The 27,169-nt window shown below is 43.5% G+C and overlaps 1 protein-coding gene across 5 annotated transcripts in view; it reads right to left on the bottom strand.

Moving 5' to 3' along the window:
• Positions 1 to 12,044: 12,044 nt before the first annotated feature.
• The window catches only part of meis2a (Meis homeobox 2a), a 79,821-nt gene continuing 64,696 nt past the window's right edge, over positions 12,045 to 27,169 (bottom strand). For 3 of the 5 annotated variants that reach the window (XM_068338709.1, XM_068338707.1, XM_068338708.1), the window contains exons 10-13: positions 17,917 to 17,975; positions 16,135 to 16,245; positions 15,585 to 15,682; positions 12,045 to 12,184 (exon numbers count right to left, since the gene is read on the bottom strand). In XM_068338709.1, the coding sequence (XP_068194810.1) occupies positions 15,624 to 15,682; positions 16,135 to 16,245; positions 17,917 to 17,975 (229 nt within the window). In that variant the 3' untranslated portion in view covers positions 12,045 to 12,184; positions 15,585 to 15,623. The remainder of the gene's footprint in view (positions 12,185 to 15,584; positions 15,683 to 16,134; positions 16,246 to 17,916; positions 17,976 to 27,169) is intronic. The other 2 variants (XM_068338710.1, XM_068338711.1) reach the window with 1 other exon arrangement.

Genomic DNA, 27,169 nt, shown 5'->3' with positions numbered 1-27,169 from the left:
AAACTTCCATCCAACCATTTAGGAGCCAGACATCTTTATTTTGTGTTTTGCTTGCCCTTGTCTCTCACCTCTTTTTAGAGTCATTGTTCTTGTCACAACAATGGGGCACTCGAGTGCTCTCCAAATAAGGCCAGTTTGGAGAGGTCGTTTCCCGGGGCCAGGAACAACAGTGTTCTGGTGAAATCCGATCTTTAAGAGGCATTCAGCAAACACATTTTTCAACATGCAGTATTTTTTTTCATCAAAGAAACTTTTGAGATGCATTCGCAATCTTGATTATTGATAATCAATGATTGCTTAAAGAGGAAAAAATTGGAGGCATTTTATCGTCATCTTTCTCGAGATGCCAAGAAACTGCACGCAAAACAATTTAGTCACACTTTTTATTCAATATTGCAATAGAGGTTAGTTGCAAAATCTGTGAGTCCCATGTGTCAGATTAGTTTGATAAGGTTCACATCATCCTCTGTCTGGCCTGCAACCGCGGGGGCCGCTGGGATTCCCCCACGCACTCAGAAGAACATCTTGACTCTATCCCTTCTACATCCTGCTGTTTTATGCCTCTTTCATACAGGCTGCTAGATTGACCACTGAGACACAGAGAATGTAAAAAAAAAATAGGACAGAACCAAAGACAGACTGATAGGTAGGTTCTTTTTCTCCAGAAGACCACCAAACGGGTTCCCTCCACACTCCTGTGTTATTTATGTGAAGTGAGCTCCAGTCCGTTTCTACCCTCAGAAGCATTTCGCTTTTAGCGCAGATCTTCGCAGCCCCACCCGCGAGCCAGCAGCACATCACCGAATGGAAATAAATAAAAGGTCTCCTGAAAGAGTGAGAGCAATTAGTTTAAAATTTAAAAAATGATTTTTAGGGGACGAGCTGAAGCAGAAATGGAGAAGTTGCCTTTTTATTTACAGGACATTCTGTCTGCTAATCAGCGACTGTTATTTAAAGACAACAATGGACCAGAAGAAATAGAGTCAGGGGGGATTTTTAATGACGAAGCAGTGGATATTTGACTGACACTTTGGAGGTCAGATGGTATTTTGAGGGAAACTGAGGGACTATGACACATTATTCCACTCAGAGAGATGGGGGGGGGGGGCTAGTTTAATTTAGTGATGTATGAGTCACTGGAAATGTGAGATGAGCAGAGACTCGGATGTGCGATTCAAAAGACAGGGGAAAAAAAAAAAAGCAGAGTTGTGAACACCCCTGCAGAAATCAGTCCCGACACTGATGTGACACATTAAAAGTTCCCGCCTGGCAGTGGGAACCCAAATATCTCAGATGGTATGCCGCGATAAAAAGAAGGTTGTTGACTGGGCTACTTGCTAATTGGGGTATTTTGTTTGCAGCCAAGCTCCGGTTTGTTGGTCGCATTGGCCGTGTAACTCACGCCTTCAAATGACATCCAAGCGGCATATTTGGAGTTCCTTCCAGTGTGACCCGATACACCGTGTATCTGTGACCAACACTGAGACCCGTCTGACAGGCCTGAGTTTAGCCAAGATGTCATACATTAGCCATTTTACAGTGGCACTTATTTCAGCTTCAGTGCTTCCCCATTGTTTCAGCATGCTTTGTATCATATCGAGGATAAAACAAAGGAGACCACATCAGAGGAGCGTCGGGGAGCTGAAAAGTCCATCAGTGCATTTGTGGTTGTAACCACAGGGGTGACAGACGTGAACGGAGGCTGCCTGCTCCAGCATCAACCACCAGAAAAGGTCAGAACCCCCTCCACCCCTCCACTCCCCCCCCCACCTCAAAGTGGCATTTGGAACCACGACAGAAGTGACCTAGGAACCGTGTTGCCTCCTGTTCCCAGCAAGGGTCCAGATGAAGGCCAGGAACATCCGGCGGTACAGGTAACAGGACTGACGTGGGGGCCGGCGGGGGCGAGAAGATGAGGGGAGGAGAGGAAGAGACAGCAAGAGTAACAGCGACACTCTCTAATATTGTAGCTGCATGGTAGGAAAATATGACAGAGGAAGTCGTTTGGGGGGGGGGGGGTTAGCTGAAGGAGGCAGGAGACAAAATCTGATTCAGCCAAAACGAACCCTGGCTCGCTGTTTATGAGCCTGATTGCCTGATGCGAGCTGTCAAGAGCTTGTTATTTCGCAATAAGTGCGCTGGTGAGCTTGCCTTGCATGGATGGCGGGGGCCATGGAAACATACGTAGATATTATGGGATGCTGCAACCACAGGTTTTGATCGGTGATGAGAGCAAAGCTCAGATCCAGGACATAATCAGAGCCACTAATCCGGTTGATAGCGGCATATCCGGCCCTGCGCTCCTTCCTTATTCAGAGGTATGCTTGCTTTACTCCCCCCCCCCCCTCAAAAAAAAAATACAGAAGTTATGATTATTCCTCACACCACAATAAATCCTGGCATTACGTCCCACTAGACAGATGAGACAACTCCTTCATTTTGTGCAGACTCAGCTTTAATTTTGGATCTATTTGATCAGGCAGATGTGATTGGTTATTTTATTGAACTTTTGCCATCGGCTACATAATACAGGATTTTTGAGCTGGGGAATTTTGGAAGGCAGACATGGGAGCAGATGCCAGAGTGGGAAAGGAGAAGCTGACCGGACGGAACTTTTTCCTCTTCTTTTTTTCTTTTTTTTGTGATGTCTTAGGAGTATTTTGTCAGGCGGTCACTGCGCTGAGCAATTAAGTGTTTGGCTGAAAGCACATCGCCAGCTCAGGCGCTTCACGGCTAGAAATATGTGTGCCATTTATCACTTTTACAACTCATTTTCACTGCCAAACAGTCCACTCTTGGGCTGGATACAACCTCTGTGCCGCCATGTCCTTGAGTACCTGGTGACAGGTAAATATACACTTCCATCCAAACAGATGTCCCACATCATCTATATTTGACTTATGGGAGGTCAGCCTGCGAGGGATCGATGTCGCTGTTCATTCTTAGAGGCTTGATGATGTCAGGTTGCTGTGCAGTGTAGGTTCAGGGTGTGCAAACCTGTTGCTGCACGAAAGCAACAGCTGCCACGACTGTCTTGAGCAGATGAGTCAAAAAAAAAACTTGAATGAGCCGGAACCCCCAGTCGCTACGGTGTAGGTGTACCTGCAGCGCATCAGTCGTCTGACAACATCCCAGTCCCTCAGGGATCATCGTCGGGTCACACACGAGGAAGGATTGAATAGAGCAATGTGATGTTGTCATTCAAAATGCAATGGATCACTTGAACTCCATCGCCCTGTTGTAATGACCCTGTGTAAGCACCTGTAATGTGGTTTTCCCATTGGGTTTGAGAGAAACTCTATGCCAGGCCATTCAGGTGCGCAATAAAGTGCTTTTTACTTTCTGAGGACTTCCTGTCTCCAGTGGCATTCTCCATTAACTCCTCACAGACAGACAAGAGCGTTGCTATTGGCCCAGCCTCTCTTTATCGCAGCAGTTATTCCCCCCAGGTACGGCGCTACCTGGCCCACAGATAAGATACGGAGCCAGCTGCCTGTCAGTATTGGCAGATGAAGGCTATCTGAATATTGACAACAGTTTAAACTCCTCGTTGAGAAACAAAGTTGGACTTGTGAGACAGTGAAACACACACACACACACACACACACACACACACACACTTACACATACACACACGCACAGGCCTTTCTTTTATTGTGTGGAGGCGATATGAAAAGCCAGGCTCCCTGTGGTCACACACCCAAATAGCTTCATGTCACCCCCTCCTCCTCTTCCTCCTCCTCCTCTTCCTCCTCCTCCTCCTCCTCCTCCTCTGCTGCTCTTCACTTGGATACTATTTATTCCCACCAGCTGTAGTGATGTGCTAAAAAAGTTCCTGACAAGAGCTATTGCTTTTCATCGCAGCAGCTTCCGCCTGCTAACAGGGGCCATGCTGGCTGCTCCTCTGCCCGTGTCTGCGGACAGGAGCAAATATCAATACAGTAAATATACATTATGAATATAGTAAATGTGTATTTTGAGCGCAAAATATTCGAAATCGAGGCGGAGATAACGACCAAATTAAAAGACGCGTTGATGCAGCGTGGACGCGTCTCTTCCGCGTGTTAATTTAAAAAAAAAAATGGACAGAGAAATTAATATCATCAAATTACGCAAAGTTCGAACGTGGTCAACAAAACCACCTTTTAAAATGTTGTTGCACAATTTTTTTTTTTTTTAACTTTTTTCTTTTCTTGCAATAAATTTAAGGTGATAATCCACCGCATAAATATGTCGAAATATAAACGAATCGACGCGATTTAATCGATTTTAGTCGATAGTCCTTTTCTTTGTACTTCAACGGAAATTAAAAACTCGTTTTTATTTCATTTTTTAAAAAAAACTGAATTATTGCGTGCTGTTTTAGAGTTTTTTAAACTTAGAAAATATATTATAAAACTATGATCGACTTTGAAATAAAAATACATAGTTACAACGCAAATATGCATGTAGGAGTGGTATTTTAGATTTGTTGTAGTACTTTGAGGGTCAGATTTAGCCGGTTGTTGTTTTCTTTATATAAAAAGAAGCATCTACCCATGGCCCATCATCTACCTCTGTGTCTCCTTCATGTTTCCTCCAGAGGAAACGTTAGTCTGTAACTCCATCCCAGTGACACCAGTCTCCTCCTGGTTCTCCCTCCTCCGTCTTTGGCCTCTTTTTTTTTTTTCTTTCTTTCTCCTTCTTCATCTTCCATACACGTCTATTCCATTACATTGTTTTGAAAAATAAGGAGAGGTTTTAACTGCCATCCGAGACGATAATGGTTACCGATTCTTATACTTTGGGCCATGATCTTCAAGTGGGTCGTGATTAATGATGTCAGCGTTCGTGGGGGCCCATCAGGCCCCTGGCTGGATGACTTCAGCCCTTCTGTCCCGCACTTCAAGCTCTCCTCTCTTTCCTTTTATCACGCACATACTCTCGGCTCTTGCATAAATGTTGCGGTTGCGCGTTATGAATTGCTTTTCTATCCGCGTCCCACACGCAACTCACGAAGGGGAGCTCGGCAACAATTCCCCAGGTGGGAAGAATAACATTGACCCTACAATCCATCTTTATTGATTTTTCCATCAACGTGCCCGCCTAATACATGCATAAGGAGCTTTATACCTGCAAGTAAATATGACATGGTAAACCTTTGGAGGTCACGTTTACTGCAGAAGGTCGAAGACATTTCTGGGATCATAAGAGTCTGGATGAAAGATTAAAAAGATGATGTGGGGACATTTATTCTGCCTGATTTTAGAAGTGGGGAACTGTAAACAAACAAACAGATTGTGAGATGATGAATTTTGATATTGAAAGCTTCTCATGAGGTCGTGTCACTCCTCTCTTCTTCTCCTTCTCCTGGTTCCTCTTCTAATAACACATTTACTTTGGCTACCAGAAGGGGTCGCCATCATGTAATAACAGTGCGCCCAAGGGTGAGGTGAGGAGGGGGTTTCCACCCCCCCCTTAAAAAAAAAAAACTCCCACAAATAAACAAACAAACAAAACAGCAGGCTTACAGTAGAGTTAAAAATGAATTAATTTGAAAGGCATTTTACTTTTTTAATCAATATCAGGTGAAATTTCGTGGGTTAAAAAATATTTGGTGCGTATTTTTCAGTCCCTCTCTCCCTCTGCCCCCCCCATCTCTCTCTATCTCTCCCTCCCGCTCTCTCTCTCTCTCTCTCTCTCTCTCTCTTTCTCTCTCTCTGTTATTTGCAGTTCTTGTGAAATGTCTCACGTTCCTGTCCTCGGCTACCCGCAAGATATTTCTAACATTTTTTTTAAGCTCTCAAAATAACCAAAGGAAATTAAGAGTAAAAAAAAAAAAAACGCAAAACAAAAAACTTCCCATAATTTAAATCAAATCGATATCTCGTGACTCACCGTTAAGACTTTTTTTTGCCTCAGAATGGAATAATGCCAGATTTATTTGCAAATCTCGTTCCATGAACTTGTGCTCATTTCACTGGAAAAACCGGTCAAACGTTGAGAACCTTGGGGCCATTGTAGCACAGCCCTGAAGAAGGGAACATAATGAGGAAAAAAAAAAGAGACGGTCGAGCCTGAGGCTTTCCTAATTAAATCTTAACTGATTGAAATAAAGGTTTGAGTACCTCAAGGCTTGACTTAACTCTGGCTATTTTCCTTTTTATTGCGCTTTATTTATTCTGCACTCACCCTCCTTGTCTGTCTCTTAACAACTGCCCATTGCAATGTCGGCTCATTCTGAAGCCCCATAGCCATATTATTTAGCTAATTATAACATTTTCACGTCATTAAGAGTTATTTTGGCGGGGTGAACGCGTGTTGGGAGAGGAGGGTGTTTGCGGGCAACTATCAGTCATTGTAGAAGATGAGCAATAAAAAGAAAAAAATCACAGAAAGTCCTGAATGTCACCCATTCAGTTTCGTTGGATTACAATATATTTCTAAAAACAGTCTTAAATATCCGATTGAAATGTAAAATATTAATGAACACAATGCAATTTTGGTTATTTTTCCACAATCTATATCCCTGTGATTTAATGTTTGCCAAAAAAAACAAAACAAAACAGTATCTCCAGACTTAATTCTTCCAGAAAAAATGAATATTTTCTATTTATCAATAAAAAAAAATTAAAAAAAAAAAGGGAAGTGCGCGTTTATTAATGGGCAGTGAAGTGGGTCTATCTATCTGAAGGCGCGATTCTTCCTCCATTGTCTGAGAAAATACTATCATAAATGATAAATAGATAATGGAGCTGTCTCCTGCAGACACGTTCATCAGCGGTAAACGGGAGCTGGCGCGGAGCACCACGGAGAATTAAGGCGAAAGAGTTCACAACATTCCTGCAGGGGATCAGTTGTTGACAATTAAAGAGCACAGGACAGAGAGAGAGAGGGATGGGGGGGGGAGACGTCTGCAGTTAAATCCATCTATCCACAATTTTTATTCTCCATCCGACAAAAATGGAGGAAAAAAAGAGAAAAACAAAGACAACACAATATTTGCATGCAAAATCACACCGTGACCATCTGAAGTTTGGGGTGAGGGGAGGGGAGAGGGGGGGCATTAGGGTGATGTGACACTTCCTGTTTGACTTGAAAAATAATGATATACACTGTCTGTATGAGTCTTTTTCTCGCGAGAAGATACAAGACAAAATGTGATTTACTTCAAGCCATATACAACACCCAATAAAACAAGAAAAAAGAAATAACTTAAAACATGAGAGGAACAAACAACAACATGACACAATTAAATCTGTGTCCAGATGAAGTGTTGAGTTCAGAGGAAGAAGAAGAAGAAGAACAAGAAGAAGAAATAGAAGAAAATGAAGAAGAAGAAAGTCAACCTCTTAAAGAAAGCCTTTTCTGTGGTGCTATAATAAACCATTTTCCCTGGGCTTTATTGATCAGTCACTCTGAGCTAATGTAATTATCCTCATCAATAGGGGGACTGCAGGGAGAATCATTATGCGGTTGACATTGATAAATGATCAGCCAAATGCGGCCCTTTTCTCCCAGGGACCCCCGCCCCTGACCCGCTCACACAGGCCTACATAACGTAGTCATAGAAACACCTTATGGCAAGAGGAGAGAAAACTGCTGAAATGTTTTTTTAAGGAGGGCAGAACACACAGTCACAGGCCTACACACACACACACACACACACACACACACACACACACACACACACACACACACACACACACACACACACACACACACACACACACAACCTAAAACCTGTCCCCCTGAGCGAGCCATTTTGGGGAGAGCCAGCTGCAAAACGAAGGACAGTCAGCCCCTGCACACGCGTCCATGACCACTACCAAAATCAGCATTATGAAAGGAAAACAAAGCACAAACTAAACTTTTTTTAATCCCCTTGCTTCCAGCAGATGCACATCTAAAAATACACATTTGCGGCTTTTTCTCCCTCCTCATACATTTTTACCAGATGCTCTCCAGAGAACTGAACAGAGCCAATAACATAAGCATTATTAACATGTTGCCTGTGTAGTGCACGCACACACACAAGCCCAATGTTTCCAGTGTGTGTGTGTGTGTGTGCGTGTGTGTGTGTGTGTGTGAGTGTGTGTGTATGTGCGTGCACGTATGTGTAGTTTTAATATTGTTGCTCGGGCAAAGTGAGCGTCTTCCAGAGGGGCAGGAAGCATTGTGCAGCAATGCAGAGGGAATATATTCCTTATTTTATTCCTGCAGCAGCAGCAGCCCGGACTGGCTTTGACAGGGAGGAGATGAAGGGGAGGAGTTGTTTAGCTCGGCTGGATCATCCATCATCCCTGTCACACCGAATCGGCAAAAGAAAAGCGGCAGAGGCAATCTACCTTCTGTCTCATCGGGGGAAGAAGGGGTGGGCGGCGGCGGGAAGGAAGGGGGGGGGGGTAGAAAAAAACTATTAATATTAAAATCCTCTCCTTCCACAGTAATCCTAGCGTTTTCGCTTTTTCATCTGATAATCTCCGCACAAAACGAAGGGTTTCTTCCTTCCGTTTTATCCAGAGAATAATAGAGCACCGGCAAAACAAAAAAAGGGCCTTTAGGTTTTTTGAATAGTAGAGAGAAAAAGATGCATCGGTAACGAGATTCTGATGTAAAACCAATAAATATCTACATTTCATCCACCCTGGTTGACGACAAACATCCCACTATGTCTGAAATGAAATGGAATGTGAAGATATTATAGCTGGAATTTCAATTTAAAAAAAAAAAAAATCTAAGTAACATTCAAAACAAAGATAGGCTGATATATCCCTACTGGCTAAACAGACACGACATAAATAAGCATTTGACATTAGTTATACGATTTAGAAATAAGTTGTATATATACATGAAACATCCACTATAGAAAATATATTTTAAAGTGTAAATAGTTGTGATCCCCCCCCCTCATTTTAATTAATTAATTAATTGTATTTTATTGTTTGTTGAAGTTTTCTAATCAGGAACCCACTGAAAACGACAACTAAATAAATACGTCCATGGCCTGAAACTGCTCGATTAACAATTTGTGTTCTCAGACATCTTCAGAATTATGAGCTTTTTACGACATTTCAGATTAGCTTCAAAAAAAGAAAAATAATAATTTAATTTTAACACAATCGCTGAAAAAAAGTGCGGCAGTCAAACGTTACAAAAAGCCCCAATAAAACAGATGCCTTTGCGAACAAAAATCCCAATAGGCCGAATTATTTTAGGGGAATAAATACAAATAATCAAACATTAATACACTATATTACCATTAGGATTTGTGTCATTTTTTAATTATTATTATTATGGGTTCTGTCACGTCTTATATCCGTCGATCCAAACGTGAGAGGCACCGTTTGTAGCTCAAATTAAAAAGAGCAAATACATACGAGGCCTAGAATCGAACGCAGCGTAACTTCCATGTGAAACGCATAAAATATTTCTGCCAAAGTGATGTTGTCATTTCTGTTTTAAGGCTATGACGAGGATGGCCGCGGGCGAGCACGGCCAAAAAAGACAGAGAAGGGAGAGGAGATAGGCCATCAGAACTCATCTGTGTGTCCTGGACGGCGATGACAGGTTCGGCCGACAGGCGGCGCTGCAAAACGGTAGAAGTGAGCAGAGCACATCTACGGAGGGCCATGTTTCTCACTACAGGAGCAATTACACCGGGGACAGCTCCTTGTTCTATTGTCTGAACGAAAGGAAGAGAGAACCTGTGTCAACTATTTTTATTATTTAAAAAAAAAAAAAGAATTGAATCCATATTTCAAAAATTGTCAATAAGATTCCTGTAAACTGTAATGAGGACTATTTCTGAGAAAAAAAATAAGATTAACTAAAATGTTGTAAAAAATTTAATTTAATTTTGTTTTATTGGCTAGTTTTGTCCACTATGATAAAAAGTATTTATTTACCACAACATCAATCCTGATAGTTTATCAGTTTGTCTAAAACTATGGCAGGGCTCAAAGTGAATTTAGTGTGTAATTTACGTCCTTGGCAGTTATTTACAATTACAGTTATTTATTTGTCTTAGTAAATTGTCAAAGCAAGACACATTTCAAAGATTTTGTGTGATCGTGTCATGGAATGAGGAAATGCAATTTAAAAAACAGTGGTCCAGCTAAAAACAACGCATTGCTGACAGTGTTGGAAAACATGTGACTAGGTTAGTAAGTTGTGTTATAATTATTATATTTCTAATAATAATTATAATTATTATTACTATTATTTTTATTATTATTGTTGTTGTTGTTGGTTGCAAATTGCAAAAAACCAGAATGAGCCCTTGTTAATAGGCCACACTGTACAATTTTTTAAAATAATATTTTCTTCCTCAAATGTGGATAATGATTCTGTTGATAACACAGTTAATCACACATAAATCTAACAAAAATCAAAAATGAAATATTTATTACAGCATTTGTGACTGAACACCTTTTAAACATTACGTCACAGTCCTCATACAAGTATTTAATGTATTTTTGACAAAGCTTAAGGGAGACGGCATCTTATCATCTAGTGAGGAACACGTGCTGAAAAAGGAAGGAATTCATGGACATACAATATCAATGCCACAGCAGATCTGAAACTAGCAAAAACATTCTTTTTCAATTGAGGTAAACACATAGAATATCTAACATGAAACAATTAATAGACTGAACTCTGTACGAAGTTTGTTACAATATTCTCTCAGCTTTTCCCCTCCAAAAGCATTGAGTTCATAATTTAATTTTTTTTTCTTTTTTTCGTTATAAGTTTTTTGGTGCATCAACCATCAAATGCTTCTCCAGGGCCACAGAATCAACGTTTGTGTCAGTATCGTCCTTATGGCAAAGAGTGTTGATCCGTAGATAAAGAAGCGCCGTAGGATGTTGCTTTTCCACTATTAAGCTTCCTTCAATAGGCTCTTACCAATGAGAGTCCAGGGTACAAAAAATAAAATAATATTAAAATAAAAATGTATAAAACCAACACAATCCAGTGCTTGGGCAATTCAAACAAAGAACTTTTTTTTTCTTTAAAACCTACAGGGCAACATTCATTCATGAACCAAAAAAGGGGGCATGACAAATGTTCAAACTGAATCTTCTGGAGAGATCCGGTGTCACTTAGCAGCCTTTTCCCATCATGCCCTGTTCTTGTGGGGGACAGGACCTGATTACCCTCTGTGGTTTAGAGCCTTTTTGAGATGTTCCATCTTCTTATTGTTTTTTTTTTTCTTTTCTTTTATAGTGCTGTGCTGCGAGACAGTTTCTCCTCCAGGAAGGAGCACACACAGTGTGAGAGAGAAAAGGTTAACCTTTAATTCTAAAACTAGCTCAGGAAACATAAACCATGTGATCAACGAAAAATGCACAAGTTTTAACTTATTCATCTATACTTTTTATACTACAGTAGTTATAACTCTTGGAGTCTTTCTGTTGTTTCTTTTTTTTTTTTTTTCAATCTTCCAGAGTGAATTTGTTTTAGAAGCGATTTCGCGTGTCACGTGTAAGTGAACTGAACATATTTATGATGGTGTGTGAGTGTGCCGAAAGTGTGTGTTTTTAAAGTGTGTGCGTCTTGTCCATTCTTTGCACACGTGTATGTCGAAACGTCCTCTGTTGATCAGTATACCAAAAGCCCAAGACTTTACAAAATGTTCTTGTCAGCTTGGTCCTCCGTTTGGATGAAAGTAACAAAATTGACAAGCCTAAAAAAAAATATCACAGCTCATCTGGAATTCTGTTTCTTTAGTGTCAAATTCTGGTCAAAAATGTTCATTTTTTTTATTTTTAAAAATAGCCTCAAAATAGGATTTATTGTGGGCCGCTGCTTTCTTTTTTTTTTTTTTTTTACTCTTTTCGTGGAGCAGCTGCTGTTGTCGTAGTAGTTCCCTTAAACTATTGGGCATGGATGTCCAGGCTTTGTCCTCCAGTACTGGGGTCAATGGGAGTGAGCAAATGGGGTCTCTGTGTAGAGATGGTCATTCCTGGGTGTGATGAGGGTCCTCCATGCATCAGCATGGCATGGTGGTGGTGGTGGTGGTGGTGAGGGTGGTGGGCGTGAGGGTGGGGGTGGTCAGGCAGGTACGCATGGAGAGGGGGTCCGTGTCGGATCTGGGAAGGGTGAGAGGTCATCTGGTGAGGGTTGGTGTAAGTGTGAGGAGCCATGCTCATGCCCATAGGACCGCTCTGAGGTACGTACTCCCCTGGCATGCCTGGCAAACCTGAAAGAAAGACAAGAAAGAGGGAAATGCATTCAAACCGTCGACAAAACCATCTCCCCTCAGCAGCTCTGACAGGTTCTTCCAACCATTAACAAGCTTTAATGCAATTTAAAAACAACCCCAACAACAAAAGAGCTGATCAGATTTTATGACACAGTGACTGTAGTCCTTTTTAGCTTCGATGAAGAAAGAGAGACTTTGCTGTGCTAGGCTATTTTAGGCTATGGTGAGTGGTTTGCGATGCCCAATAGCGTTGTGGTCAGGTCTCAGGTTGGTAAATGATCCTCAGTCATCCACAGACACTGAAGTCCTGGAGGATGTGAGGGAAAACCAACTGGCCGTATTGATGTGGAGAAGCGCTAATACTTTTACAAGTGGAACAGTCAATTCCCCAGCTGACTTAAGTGACAAACCAAACAGGTACTCTCGTGGGGATGTGCCTTTGTGAGCGCATTTGATTTGGAATTGCTTAAAGAAGATATTAAATAATTTAGGACTAGGTGATTTGGGTTAGCTAAATCACCGAGACGAGTGAGCATTAACGGCTCGGTTCCACCCCCCACCCCCCCTCCGAATGAAAGCGTTTTATGCTAAACAAAGTGCTGCTCTTAGAAGCACGCAAAGAGGGTTTCGGCAGCAAAGAAAGAGAGCAGAGAACCTAAATGTAAGTCTAGAGGGAGATAAAAGAGAGAAAGAGCAACTGAGGTCTGTTGATGCTCCTTGAGGTGAACCCTCTACTTCATATGTGGGGACCTCAGCATGCTGGCGTCTCATACTGTGACAGGACCCTGCACACAGAGTCGGCTCAGCAGTGCCACTGTTTGGCTTTTCACATCGCTGTTTGTTGTAATCAGAAAGAAAAAAAAGTAAGATGTGGGGGGTTCTTCCTGGAGCCAGGGACTGGAGTATGGGAACATAGCTGGTCTAGAGGGCTGGACCTTGGGGAGAGACAAGTGAGAGAGCAGGGGGTCCCGCTGGAGCCAGGGGGCCAAGATCTGGGATTGGGTCTGGGCCGACCTGCTTTGTAATGTGAACCCCTGGGGGATTAGAATCTGTAATAGGAGGGGAGAGGTCGCTACAAGGTCACTAGGCATACTCACTCTCTGCATTCCTCCACCTTAGTACACTGCAATTAAGAAATTACACTGGAGGGCCCCGGCGAGGGGAAGAGGAGGAGGAGCAGGACAGAAAGGAAAGGGGAAAAAGAGACAGCAAAGGCCAAGATTAATGGCCAATCTCATTGGTTGAAAGCTGGAAATTTCTGTAATACTCCCCTTCCATGTCAGTTCATTTGAAATGCACATGTTTGTTGGAGCAGGTCTCTTAAAACCTCACTACTGGGGTCATAAAGAAAATTAATCATCCAGGGTGTTGGGATATGATGGGGGCCCTCACTTCCATATAACCTAGAGCAGCTCCTGTTAAAAGAGCCAGCAGATGTTTTTGACACTGTAAGCTGGTAATCTCCACTGTTGTAAGCTGCAGTCATTCCGTTAAGTAGATCTTAGACCCCCCCCCTTTATTAACAAGAGTGGTAAAACCATCTGAAGACAATAACTGAGGACGAACCGGGCCTCTCTCTCCACCTCTCCGCGCTCACCTCCCTTCCAGGCTGTGCTATGGAGCAGCAGTCCTGCTCAATGGCTGACCATAATTAAGTACCAAATACACCATATTGTGTGGCTGTGTAATCAAATCAAGAGAGGATAATATTCCTCTGTATTAAGCTATTAATGTAATTGGTCATGAAGCATAAAGTATGTTATGTAATTAAATAGTCTCAAAATTATATAGCCCTATATTAAGAATTAGCCAACCTGAGCAAATGTTGTCTCTGTGTGGCTGTTTTAGGGAACATTGCTTCCTGATTTTTTTTTTCCCTGCTGCCATTAGCAAAGACAGGAGGGGACGAGAGAGAATGAGTGAGAGACAGACAGACACACACACACACACACACACGCGCACACACACACACACACACACACACACACACACACACACACACACACACACACACACACACACACACACACACACACACACACACACACACACACACACACACACACACACACACACACACACACACACACACACACACACACACAGGGAGAGAGGGAGACAGAGCGGTAGAGAGAGAGGAAGCAAAGACTAGAGAGGTGAAATGATCTCTATCGGCAGAATTGCTGCTGTGACCCTTTGGAAAATCCAGTCTCCATTTACATATAAAGGGTTCTTTTAATCAAGGTAAGTGTTATTATATTGTGCCTCATTGGGCAAGGGAGTTTAGGTGTTAAAATAAAATCTCTGCTGCCCTGCTGCCTTTGGGATGTGATACATCTTGATTTTTCAAATGTCAGCACTGTGGCACTAGCAGGAGGTGGAATGGCCAGCTTAATCAGACTGTCGCCATTTAGCCGTGTAAGGGTTGTGTGTGTGTGTGTGTGTGCGTGTGTGTGTGTGTGTGTGTGTGTGTGTATGTGACTGTATCTGTACATGTGAAAGAGATTCCCTCCTTTTAGGTGCAGTCATGCTTGTGTCTACAACCTTATAAATTTATCTCAATGTCTCCACGCTCTTGTCTGTGAGTCTCAGGTCAGGGTAGTCACAGGCCCCAGCTTCTCCCCCCGCCTCCCCAAATCATCTCCCTCCAGTAAAAAATAATCAAAACACACAGCAACACCCCACACACACACACACACACACATACATACACAGACATTCCTCCCTTTACACAGCTCAAACCAAACCCCCAGTGAAGGATCGGACGTGTCACCCATGGCCCGTATATCTTGTCCAGGGACCGTAATGTACTGCGGTGTTCCCGTCTTTGCATATAAGATAATTTGGGCATCAATCCTTCCCAAGACAGATTTATGTCACTCGGAGGACAGTTTCACTTCTCCTTCTTTATCGCTTCACTGGAGCCTGCTTAATTTCTCCCCGTCAGCCCCTTCCCCTGGAGATGTTATTTTTTCCCTAAATGTCTAACATTTGCATTGGCTGTCCAGGATGGGGAGAGCGATGGTGCTGTTGTGATAAATAAATTTCTGCACGCCATGCCAGGTTGTTACTTCCCCTCCTTCTTCTGTTGTTGTTCATGTTGTCTGGCCCCCACAAGTCTCGTCCTCTCTCTCTCCTAGGAATGCACCCTCCCCACCAAGTCTTTCAGGTTCATCCTTGGCTACCGTTCCCCCTTCTACGCCATAAAGTATCCTGCTAAAATACCATGCAAGCTCATAGTTGTTGGTGCTAGGGAACACAGGGTTGACGCTTGCTGCATTTTTATTGAAAGGGTGGGATAGTTCTGGTGAAGTGAAAAAGGAATCGTGGGTGGAAAAAACAAAACAAAACCAAAGCCCCAAAGTGTAAAAGACAAAGAACAGGTCCCAGTACTTACTTCCCCCTTTTCTTTGCGTTTTGCTTTACAAGATGGAGGTTACATGTAGTGCCATTGCCCATCCATGCCCATATTCATCCCCATTCCACTCATAGGCCCTGGAAAGAAGAGATAAATGCCAGAAAAGGGTCAGCAAGAGTTTGAATCACAGAGAGGTCAGAGGAGACCCACTGATAAGAGAAGACAAGGTTGGTTAGAATTAGAGTGAAAATGGTGAGGGAGAGGTGGTGGTGGTGGGGTGGGGTGGGGGTGGGGGTTAAAAAGTGTGTTTATTTTGCATAGCATCCCACAGATCCCATTGTTGTGATCATTTGTCAAAGATGCGCCCAGGTGTGTGTTAGAGAAACAAACAGGAAAAACAAACTCGACAGGCAACAGAGTTATGCTTGTTCTTAGCAGTAGGTTTACGTGGCCGACTTGGGGGCCTGATTAAATACTGAGGGGACTGAATCTCATGCAACATACAAGCATCGAGGGCTCAGAGGACCAGCGTCGATCAGCCCGGTGATAACCAAGGGCAGAACTGGTTTAGAGCGGTGGAAGGACTTACCGGCCGGTCGGATCCCCATGTGCTGCTGACCGTCCAGCACGAAGCTGCCCATTGGCTGGCCCTCTGGACTGTATGCTGCTCCTTGGCTCACTGAAGGATCAAGAAGAAAACCTGATTGTAGTCAAAACGTGGACATAAAAATGGGAGGGGGAAGAAGAAGAGAGAACACACCAGACAATCAGCAATTGTCCCAGCTTCAGCCCAAACATTCTGTAAGACATTGTGCTCATGTTTGTGGACTGCACTGACTGACGCGTGGCATGCAAACATGCATACAGAAGGTCCCAGAGCTCATGGAAGCACACACACACACATACACACACACGCACATACTCACACACACACACTTGTGCAAACACTTGCACTAGCAGACGCGCATTCAGCGTCACTCGAAACCACAAATACAGGAGATACATTGTTCTTTAACAGAGAGAAGAAAACAAGCGGTTTGACAGGATGGGAAGGATTTCTGCCACGGCAGGCAATTCACCCTGTCAGCACTCAAATCAGTCATCTTGTTCACTTCCCTGTGTGTAGATAATCCAAAAGTTGTGCAATTGTTCAATATTATGAATGATTTATTTGATTTTCTGTTGTGCAGGGGATGCAGCAGCAATCAATTTGTTCAGTTATATCTTGTTATATCTGTTATTATCCCTAATGAACTAATGCTCTTTGAAGATTGTGTATTCCAGGACTGTAACAGCATTATCTTAGATAATCTGTAATTTGTAGTGATTAAGGGACCTGTTAGTCATGCTGCTTTCAAAGAGATTGTTGATTGGGACACACTTGGTACAAATACTCCACATAAGAGTGCAGTAATTTTAGGAAGAGTCACCCATATTTGTTATTACATCTCATGCTTGGTTGGTTGAACAACCTCTGCCCCGGTGTGACGGGACCTTTTCACAAGGGGGAGTTTGCTGTTAAACAAAAAATGATATGGTTTCTTTTTGGTGATGCTATAGTCAATAAAGATTAGAGTGACTGAATCCTTCTACAGAATTGCATGGCAGTGCATAAACTTCTCAGTTTGTGCTTTCTGTAATCTGACCACAATAGATATGGAAAATACATGTGTTATCAATGAACAATATGGTGCTTTGTATGATTAAATAAATGGAAATCCCTCCCTGCATCGCCGTGAAAGCAAATAATCAGATTAGATTTAATCAAAGCATCGTGATTAATTCAGCTTCCATGATTGAAAATGCATTAAATAATACCGTTAAACTGAAAAGAAGCTGTGTGGCGGTTTTGATAGTTGGAATGTGTTCATGGACTACTTAACAACAAAATTTGTTGCAGCGATAAATTGAAAAAAATAAATGAAAAAAAAGTCAATTAGAGACGGAAAAATGAAAAAAGCAAAAAAAAAGCAAAAAAAGAAGATTACTCAAAAATGCTGCTAGCATTTCTGGCACTCCTCTTGTGTCCAATTAGTAATTCTCAGAGAGAGTGCTAATATACCTCTCTCCCCACTTAGACGAGGAAATCTCCAATTAGAATCAATCAGCAAACAGCCCACACCACTGCATGAACACATCTCATAGAGAAAATGGGAAAAGGGATGACGGGAGCGTGAGGAAGGGAAGGGGGCGGCCGGGGGAGTAGATGTAGGGTGCCACTTAAAAAAAAACATAACTGGGCTTCAGGCATGACATGTATGCCAGTAGAGGTTTTTTGGAATGGTGTTTTCATGCTGCATATAGGAAAGAAAAGGAGAGAAGAAGCACCCTCTGCACGTCGGCTGAGTCGCTCTTTTTTTTTTTTTTTTACCTGCTCGATTTGACTGGTCGATCATTGGCTGAACTATTCTTCTCCTGGCATTAATGAACCTGGGAGAGAGGAGAAAGAGAAAAAAAAAAAAACAGAGAGGAGAAAAACAAACGTTAAATCAACCTCTCATTCACACAAACGGAGATTCATCACAAGCCACCACAAAGACAAAACAGTTTTGCATGACTTGATGGCAACATTAGCTACAGAGTCCATGAGAGAGGCGATCGCAACAAAACAGCAACAAACAAAAGGGCAATTGTGTGCTGACTTGGGAACCCAGTGAGGGATACTTTTAATGTTCCTTATGATCTATTCCCCCCTCTTTTAATAAAGCTTTTGATTACGTTTGGTTGCTATAGGCACCAGGGAGACATTCCTCAAGTATTAAGTGCAGCTTGGGCACAGAAGAACCCTCATCGTGGCACATCCCTCACTCCCCGTGTCCTTCGTGGACACTCCTGCAGCCAGTTTCACGCAAACTTTATAAGCACAGCACAAACTCCTGTCGATAGCTCCTTCTTGAAAACAAAGTTATTTCTGAAGTGTTATCACCCGCTGGAATTTCGAAGTAAGCTTGAAGTTAGCAAAGTTGCAGGATACAAATGGTTCCTTTCATTGCTCCCCACTATTCCACCCCTACCCTACCTCCACCCTTCCCCTCTGTGAGACCCCACTCTGGCTGCATTGTAGGGGGTTCTGCTCCCCTTCCAGCTGTCTAGAAATGAGGACCAGGCATGGGCCACTCCGTGCTTTCACAAGGTATTGTTATGTCAGCGAGCCCATCAATTAGGCTGTCTGAAGTTTTATCACCACCACAGCAGCGAATAAGTGCAGCTCCACAAAGCCTACCCAGCCGGCCTTGCTCCTGTGGCTTTTCCAGTGTGGAGCCTGAGGTCATCTGGAGGTGACTGCCAGCCAGGGGCAACCTTTTTAACTCGAAATGGGATGCCTAGGGCGTAAGTTACCCATTCAGGTTGTGCAAGCGCTCCACCTTTCTCCTTTTCTTCGTCTTTTACCGTGTTTTCTCTCTTTGTCTTTTTGTTGTTTGCTTTAACCTAGCTAAAAAAAAAGGGAGCACAGGCGAAGCACTACAGGTACCACCATGTGGTTGATATTAAGGAGGGGTTTCAAATCACGTTGGAGCTGTCCAGCATGGAGTCCTTTACTGGTTCCAAAAAAGCAGAGGAGAGGGGGGGGGGGGGCTCCACCGCCCTTTTCTAACGCAAGGGCCATGGCACCATCAGTCCGACCAAGGAACTGGTCATTAGAACAAGTGAGAGCTGGAACCAATTTAGACTCCTAATCCCCCATGAAGCCCTGATACCTGCCCTTACCTTCTCCAATGAACTTAACCGCCTGTAATCTGCCTGGCTCAAAGTGACATGGTTAAACGTACAAAATGCACGATTGGGAAAAGAAAGACGTGGTGCTCATTTGCCAGGGGGCATCCAGAGTGCAGGTACATGCAGGGGTGCTGCGGGCCCCCAAAGAGAAAAAGATAAAATACATCCATATGAGAAAAAGAAAAAACCCAAAGAGGGGGGAGTTGGGAGGTGGATTTAAAATTCTGTGATTGCGATGCGTAATTTGCAATTGAAGCGTGGAAAGAACGTTAACCTCTGTTAACAGTTGAGATTCCTTTAATTAAAGAAGGTAACAAAGCATTCTTAGACGGCTATACTGTCAAAAAATGCTTGTGATGTGTAGAAAGTTGCTTCCAGCATTGAAACAAGCTGAGCAGGTAAACAGTGAGACATTCCTGGTATCGCACTCCTTCTGAGTGGAGGGCCTGCCGTACTATATGTGCCATGTTCTTCTACTCTAGGCACACTGAGGGGCTCAAAATCACAACCATGTGCTTTCTTGCCTATTCTGGGACATAACCATAAACACATAATATTAGGAATGTTCTTCCCAGGTGCTAAATTTGCCCACATGGTCTCTGCGAACTGTAGATTAAATGGTCCAAACTGGAGGGTATACGGCATGATCAAAGTTTCTTTCTTATTTTGTTTTATCCACTTCTTTTAATATGACATGTAAGAAAATCTTTATTTTTCAAAATGCTTTCTGGCATGGTTGCTTCTGGGATGAACCTGATGCTTGTCAACATTCCCTTTAAGTTAACTATGATCATGTCACATACACACAAAGGTTCTGGTTTGTATGCCAGATAAGTTGCCATAGTAACTAGGAAGCGATGTGGTGCCCTGGAGGGAGTGCAGGGTGACCAATGAGCCCCTCTCGTGGCCTTAGAGCCCCTTTTATCAGCCTGAGTAAAGCCAATTGAGATTATCAGACCCAGGACTGATAGCACTGTTTTCCCTCAACCCGTGAGCTGCTAATGGTGTGTGTTTAGAACAACACAACCAGGAATCCTCAAGAGATGAAGGCCAGTCAACTGGGATGGATGGATAGATGGATAGATCTGAGGACCTACGCCCCTGAGCGAGACACAGAGGTTGACCACAGGGACTGAGAATTCCCAACCACTCGCTAAAACATGCGTGCACGCTGTAAATCCAAACATTGACACCATGGACATAACCACAACCACCGCCAGTGTGTCTGTAGGCTAACCAGAAGACAGGAGGCTCACAGGGGACACTAGCTAAAAACCTCCAACCCAAAGCCCATGTTTTATTATCTACATCTGGTGGTCTAGCTTATTATGGCCTGCCTCTGCTCAGTGTTAGCGCACAGAAACACCAACACGCACACATGAACACACAGTACACAGTACTGCTCAGCATGGGAACTCCAAGCTGTCTTCAAACAAATAATTAAAGGCAAGGTTAGGGGGTCACATGGAGGTCATCCCTGAGGATACAGTTCAGAATTTGTACATTATCCCAGGGGGATGGTGGACCAGTGGGGGCAGCAGTCCACTGCTGTTTAGAGTGGCCAACTAGCTCCTACTAGCCAATGAGCCTGAGACCCATTTTCAAGTTGTATTTCAAGGACTACTTTTGCAGTGCTGAGAACATTTTTGAAGCATGCATGTGAATATGTATACCATTCTCACACATTGTATTCATATGTGCACATTCTTCACGTGTTTCTGCCAGTTAGTTTGCAGCTCTTCATAATGGTATACCCTGAACTGGCTCGAGTGACACACATCTACAAGCATGTATAGATGATATAGGGTGTTGATGTTTATGAGTAGTCTGCCATGGTACCAGTTTACTTGACTTATACTGGCACATGAGGTTCATGGTAGGTTGACAAGTGCTTGGGTGTAAAACGCCCTGGGTTTTTTTTCAATGATTTGCTACAGTGTGTATAACTGTGGAGGGTGAGAAGTAATTGGAGACTGAACAATAGACTCGAGTACTAATCCTAAAATATACAATGTGGTTAGAATTCTATGTAGTCCTCAAAATTTAACACAACACACCAACTTCCTAATCCTTATCAGAAAATAAAGTGTCTCATAAACTGACAGACACCTTGGAAGGCTATTCAGCAAGTATGAGGATTAACAAACGATATTCAAAACAGCAACACGACAGAACCAGTCTGTCAAACTCAGTGTTCGCATTCAATCTTTTCTTTCTTACTTCCTCATCTCAGTCTGTCAGAAAGGCCTTGTTTCAGGTTAACTGACTTGCAGCCACACCTGGTAACTCGTTCCTGTTGTCATCATTCCTTCCTCAAGAAATCGACATGCCAAACCACCCTCGCCTCGAGCGCCGCCAAAGATGTGGAGAGACAGAGAAGAGAGAGGGAGAGAGAGAGAGAGAGAGAGAGAGAGAGAGAGAGAGAGAGACAGAGACAGAGAGAGAGAGAGAAAGAGAGAGAGAGAGAGAGAGAGAGAGAGAGAGGGGGGGGGGGGCGCAGAAGGAGAGAGAAAAATACGCAAGTACAAGAGAGAGTTGCTGCCTGACTGGTCAATTGATGTGGAGATTGGGGAGAATGCAGCCAATCAGAAGTAGGGTCATTCATTTGATGAGTTTGTGACGAAAGAAAGAAATTGAAAAAGAGCCAGAAGAGAGAAGCAGAAATCCTAAACATGTCCTTTCCAAGAAATTAGTGGCGAACAGCTCCAAATGAAGTTATGTAGTATGTGCAAACAGAGGAACCGGCTTTCAAATCGTAACTCGTAAATGTTAACAGTCTGTTGCCTTCATGGTTGGCTTGCAGATGCCCGTTTTCAGGATTCATATACCAGGGAAAAAAGGAGGCAAGTTTCCATTTGTCAGTCAGATCACCAGGCCTCTGTCTGTCTTTACAGGAAGATTAGAGGCAACACAATCTGAATAAGAACGTGCTGAACTGAATCCCTGATCATTGCTTGCAAACATGACTGTTCTCTGGTTCTTATTAAAGATCATTGCTTCCATACCTCTACTGCAGACAGAAATAAAGATTCCGAACCTCCAGCAATTGAGTCACATCTCACTGGAATCAAAGGAGGAAGGCTTTAGTTTGATTCCTCCCTTGTCAAAAAAAAAAAAAAAAAAAAAAACGAGGGAGAGGGAACACTCCGTGGCCTTTGACCAGGAAATGCATGCAAATTAACCACATGAGGTGGGTGTGTTTAGTATAAGCAAACACTAATTATGGTCCAGTCAGACCATGGGGCAGTCTGGGGCTACTGAACCTCCAACACTGATCTACTGTAGTGTCAACAACACTGATTGAATCAGTTCACATGGTCCTAACAGGCCCCCTGTATCCGTTTATACATAGCTTACCACCACACTGAACTGAGAGTATCTGTGGATTTATCATAAACTATCACAAAGGAGCTTTTCACAAGCTTCAACCCTCTAGGATGGAGGTGAAGGACAAAGGGATGGGTCAGGGCCGAGAAAGCTTCCCAAAGCACATCCTATCAGATATGGAGTTTCCTTCTATTTTAAATCCCTTCTTCCCTTCTTTAAGTTAAAACAGGAGTCAACCGACATTGGCCGGCCGAACATTACCTCACCCCCGTGTTTGATTTAGTGCAGATGTGAAGCAGAGCGAGGCAGGATCATTTTTTTCAGGAACGTCAGAGAGGGCCCACGTTCAGGGCAACCACTGTGTTTACATAGTTTTACCTCTGTCTCCCTCTCCCACTCCCTCTCTCTCTCCTTCTCTCTCATCCACAGTGCCTGCACCATACCCCCCATCCCTCCTCACTCTTTTGTCTGCCTCTCAAAGGGGGACTGTTTCACCTCTCCTCCATGGACTTTCACTGACCTGTTTTTCTTTCCCATTTTATTACTCCACTCAGTGCCCTTTTGTGGCACCCCCCCCACCTCACCCAAAGCCCTATATGAGTAACATTTGCACTGCTCTGTCATTTTAAATGCAGAAGTCATTCCTCTCTGAAACCCGGGGAGTGTGACTCATTAAGACTGGAATGTAAAATCAGACAAAGAATCATATATTTGTGTTGCAAACTGACATGATTTAACCAGCGGCTAATTAAAATAAATCAATAGCACTGCAGTGCACTCATTCTCTGTCTGTCTCTCTTGTCTTTCTCTGATTTCCTGTCATCACCAAAGAGATGGAGTGCAGTGTGGAGTGCAACGCTATTCCAGAGATAACAGACTTTAAATACCACCTATGCATTACGACGAGTAAGCGAGAGCTCGCTGTGACACAATGAAAGAGAAGATATCATACAGTATGGCAATTTGAGTGATGGAAAAGTACAATGATAAACCCAGAGGTAACTGGGTGAGAAAAAACAGTGAGAAAAACTACAAAGAAAGCAAACATGGACGTCCTTCTTTATTTGCCCACCAATCTAACTTTGTCTCCCTTCTTTCTCCTGTCCAGCAAAGGCATGTCACCCCTAGGCCTGCAGTCTAGCAGCCTGACCCCTACATGGCGGGCTGTGCGGCTCAGCTGCTGACTGTCCGTCAAACACCTCCAGAGCATCGTTGGGCCAGGAAAACTACGCTTGTTGCCCCTTTGATCCAGCAAGCTGCAGCTGCTGCTCCACACAGCAGCACTTTGTTCCTCTGTCTCCACACCGCACTCTGTCCTACGGCACAAAAACGCTGAATCCAGTGCAGAAGTGAAGGGAGAGAATAGAGAAGAAGAAAAAATGTAGTAGAGGTTATGGGGGGGGTGTTAAAAAAAACTTGCCCGTTTTTTCCTCCACTACAACAAGCTCTGACAACGGCGGTGCTTTTTTTTCTTTCTTTCTTGGCCCTGACACAGCTCTCAGGCATCTCCATTTTGACGCTTCACCCTCCCTTCTCTTTTAAGAGATATGATAGTTATTGTTCAAATCAGCCCGGGTGAATGGAATGGACCGGGGCCAAGCTTGCCCCAGGCGTCAACACACCTGTATGAAAGAAACCTTATTGCAGCAACCGAGAGTTGCTAACCTACCCTAGCTCTACCAGTTTTCTGATGTTAGGAGGGAGGGTGGAATCCTCTCTCTCGTTCTTCCTCTTTCCCAGTCCCCTAATATTTCCAGTCATTAACCTCTCTTTCCTCAGAGGCTGGCACCTCTGCCCTGCAATGTTTTACTAACTCTGTTATTTTTGAATATCACCACCAGACATGAAGATTAACAAAAGCTGATCCATATTTCCCTTCTTCTTTCCCTGCTCACCCCCCCCCCCACCCTCCCTTAAGACAACGCCTTATTAAAGTGCATAGGTGCACAAATAGTACAGTCTCCCTGCCCGGAAGCTGAGGGACCAACAGTTGTGTTTCCTGCTTCTTTGAAGAGCGTCTGAAAAGACACGGCGCAGCGCCCCCGTCAAAGGGATCCCGTGCATGGCGTGTGACGGGGGTCGTCAGCGCTGGAAGGGAGTGCTCGTTCCTGGTAGGCCAGCTTCTCACCTTTCTGCAGGGGCTTCCTGCTTTCATGCAGGGCCAGGAAGCAATATAGCAGAGGCATGCTGTTGGCATGTTGTTGGCATTGCAGACTGGCACACACACACACACACACACACATAGTAAGACACACACAGAGGAGAAAGAGGGAGAATAGATAGAAGAACTGAATCCAGCACAACCAGACCTTCCCATCAGTCCTCCTGAGATGAGTGGTTGCACATCCAAGATCGCCCCATTTTCTAAGCTGCACTTACTGCCATGCTTATTACACAGTCTTCTCTTTCTCCCACAATTCCAGTGCCGTCGGGCTCCTTTGTATGTATCAGCGGGGAGGGCAGGTATAATCTCCATTTCCATCTCCTTCTCACTGCTATCATACAAATGTGTGACTTTTTTGGCCTCTCTGTCTCTTCCCATATCTATTTCTTTCACCGTCTTTGTCTCTTGCTCTATCGTCTTCTGCTCCCTTTCACTCTCAAACCTTTTTTCCCTCCCCGCCTGGTAATCGAGTGAGAGATTGTGCGACTCTGTGACTCCCCCTTATTGTCAGATATCAAACAGGGCGGCTTTGTGGATTACCAGGGGAAGCTGATAATGACATGATTGAGGCGTAATATTTCAAACAAAATTGAGTGCCAATTGCCTGAATCGTCTACGCAACATAAGTGTCTGCATTGCAGCAGCCAAGAAGGAAATAAGGCCAGTCTATTTCCTTTGCTTCATATCAAATGCCTCTTCTTTTCCCTCTTTAAGATTATAATGGGTTCAGCTCAAAGAGAAGAAAAGGGGGACCTGCCAAGAGGGGCTTTGACAGTTACGTTCTCACACAACTCACATACGGCACATGCTTGAGTACACTTGTGAGCATGCATGTACAGACACATACATAGAGGCATCAACTTATGAACATATTCCAGAATTGCAAATTTATTTGCAGAAATCGGTGCTGAAGGGAGGCAGTCTGGGGAAAGTGTCCCCGTTTTACCACCACGCCCTCCAACTCGCCTTGTCCTCGCCATTACACCACGAACCCTAAATTTAGGGCAGTGAAAACACACATCAGTTTGAGCAAATTAAAAAGGGATGCCTATATCTGGAGGATAGGCTGCTTTTCAAATGTTGAGGTCTGGGTAGTCTATAAGAGCCTGCCTGCTTGTCCATGCAGGACTTATTGTGCACGTATGTTTAGAAAGGGATTCTCCCTCTCTCTCTCTCTCTCTGGGACATCATCATGTTCTCATTATTGTGTTTCTGGCGTGTGAGCGAGTGTTTCCACCGAGCACGTTTCCATGACGTGTTTGAGGAAGTGTGTTTGCATCTAGCCCATATTACTGACCACGAGAGTCATTGGTCAAATGTTGTCGGCCTGCCTCTGACTTTCCTATTGAATAATTAATCTGAGTTTCAATTGCACATAATCGCTTTGACATACATGAGGCAAACAAACACACATGTGCAGGCACGAAGACTTTAGGGCTAAAAATCCCAGAAGCAGGCCAGTGATATAAATAGTAGTTGTTTGTGTAGGGGACTGCTGGCAAAAGCAGTCCTGCCACAGCAGAGAGGACCACAGGGACTCGGATGGCCTGAAGCGAGCCCTCCGCCTCTCAGATCAGCTCCACCACTGACTGTGTACAGCTTTGACTGGTCTTTTTCATATGTTACAGACTCAAAACAATCCCTGTCTCACTAAAGCTACATCCACTTTACCCCTGCACTGCAGAAAATGATCCTTGAGCATAAGTCTGTGAACTGTCACGAGTGATAATGCTCCTCTTAACAGCCCTAAAATACAGATAAACCCTTTCTCTAAATGTTTTATTCGGGTGGTTGAAATATCTGTAATCAGAAATGAGTTTTACCGCTCTAAAAAAAGAAAGCTGAAGCTCACAACAGACAGATATTTTTAACAATTCCTATTTACTTAGCTCATGTCTGGGAAAAAGTTTAATGATAAAGTAGTTATTCTTAATTATCTTAGGGGGCAGGGGGTTAGAGCAGATGACCTCCACTGCCATTCAGGAAAACATATTCCACATTGCCCTCCCTTCTCGCTGCACATGCTCCCAATTGAAACATTTCTGTCGGAAATGGGAGGAATAAATATTCATAAGGCTGGGGTGAGAGAAACCTGAGACTTGGGGGTTTTGGGGGTTGCTCTGCATCTTGTTATGTATTTAATAGCATTGGCTAATTGTGGCTAATCTCACCAATGAATTTTGAGCATCTATATATGCAGTCCATATAGACATGGATGCATGCATATACAAAGTTTTTCTGAGCCATGCCAAATTGCAAATTACCAGGTTTGATATCGCCAACATTTAGGCTGCATTTCAATAAAGATTGAATTGTTTTTGTGGCAAGGCCATGCAACTCCTTCCCTCCCTTTCCGCCTCTCCCTCTCCTTTTCTGCTTGGCACTGAGTCCACTGATATCTCATCCATAACAGGTT

The sequence above is a fragment of the Antennarius striatus genome, chromosome 17, assembly GCF_040054535.1.
Source record: "Antennarius striatus isolate MH-2024 chromosome 17, ASM4005453v1, whole genome shotgun sequence".
Classification (NCBI taxonomy): Eukaryota; Metazoa; Chordata; class Actinopteri; order Lophiiformes; family Antennariidae; genus Antennarius; species Antennarius striatus.
The sequence above is the reverse complement of the archived record's forward strand: the minus strand, read 5'-3'. Positions and strand labels throughout refer to the sequence as shown.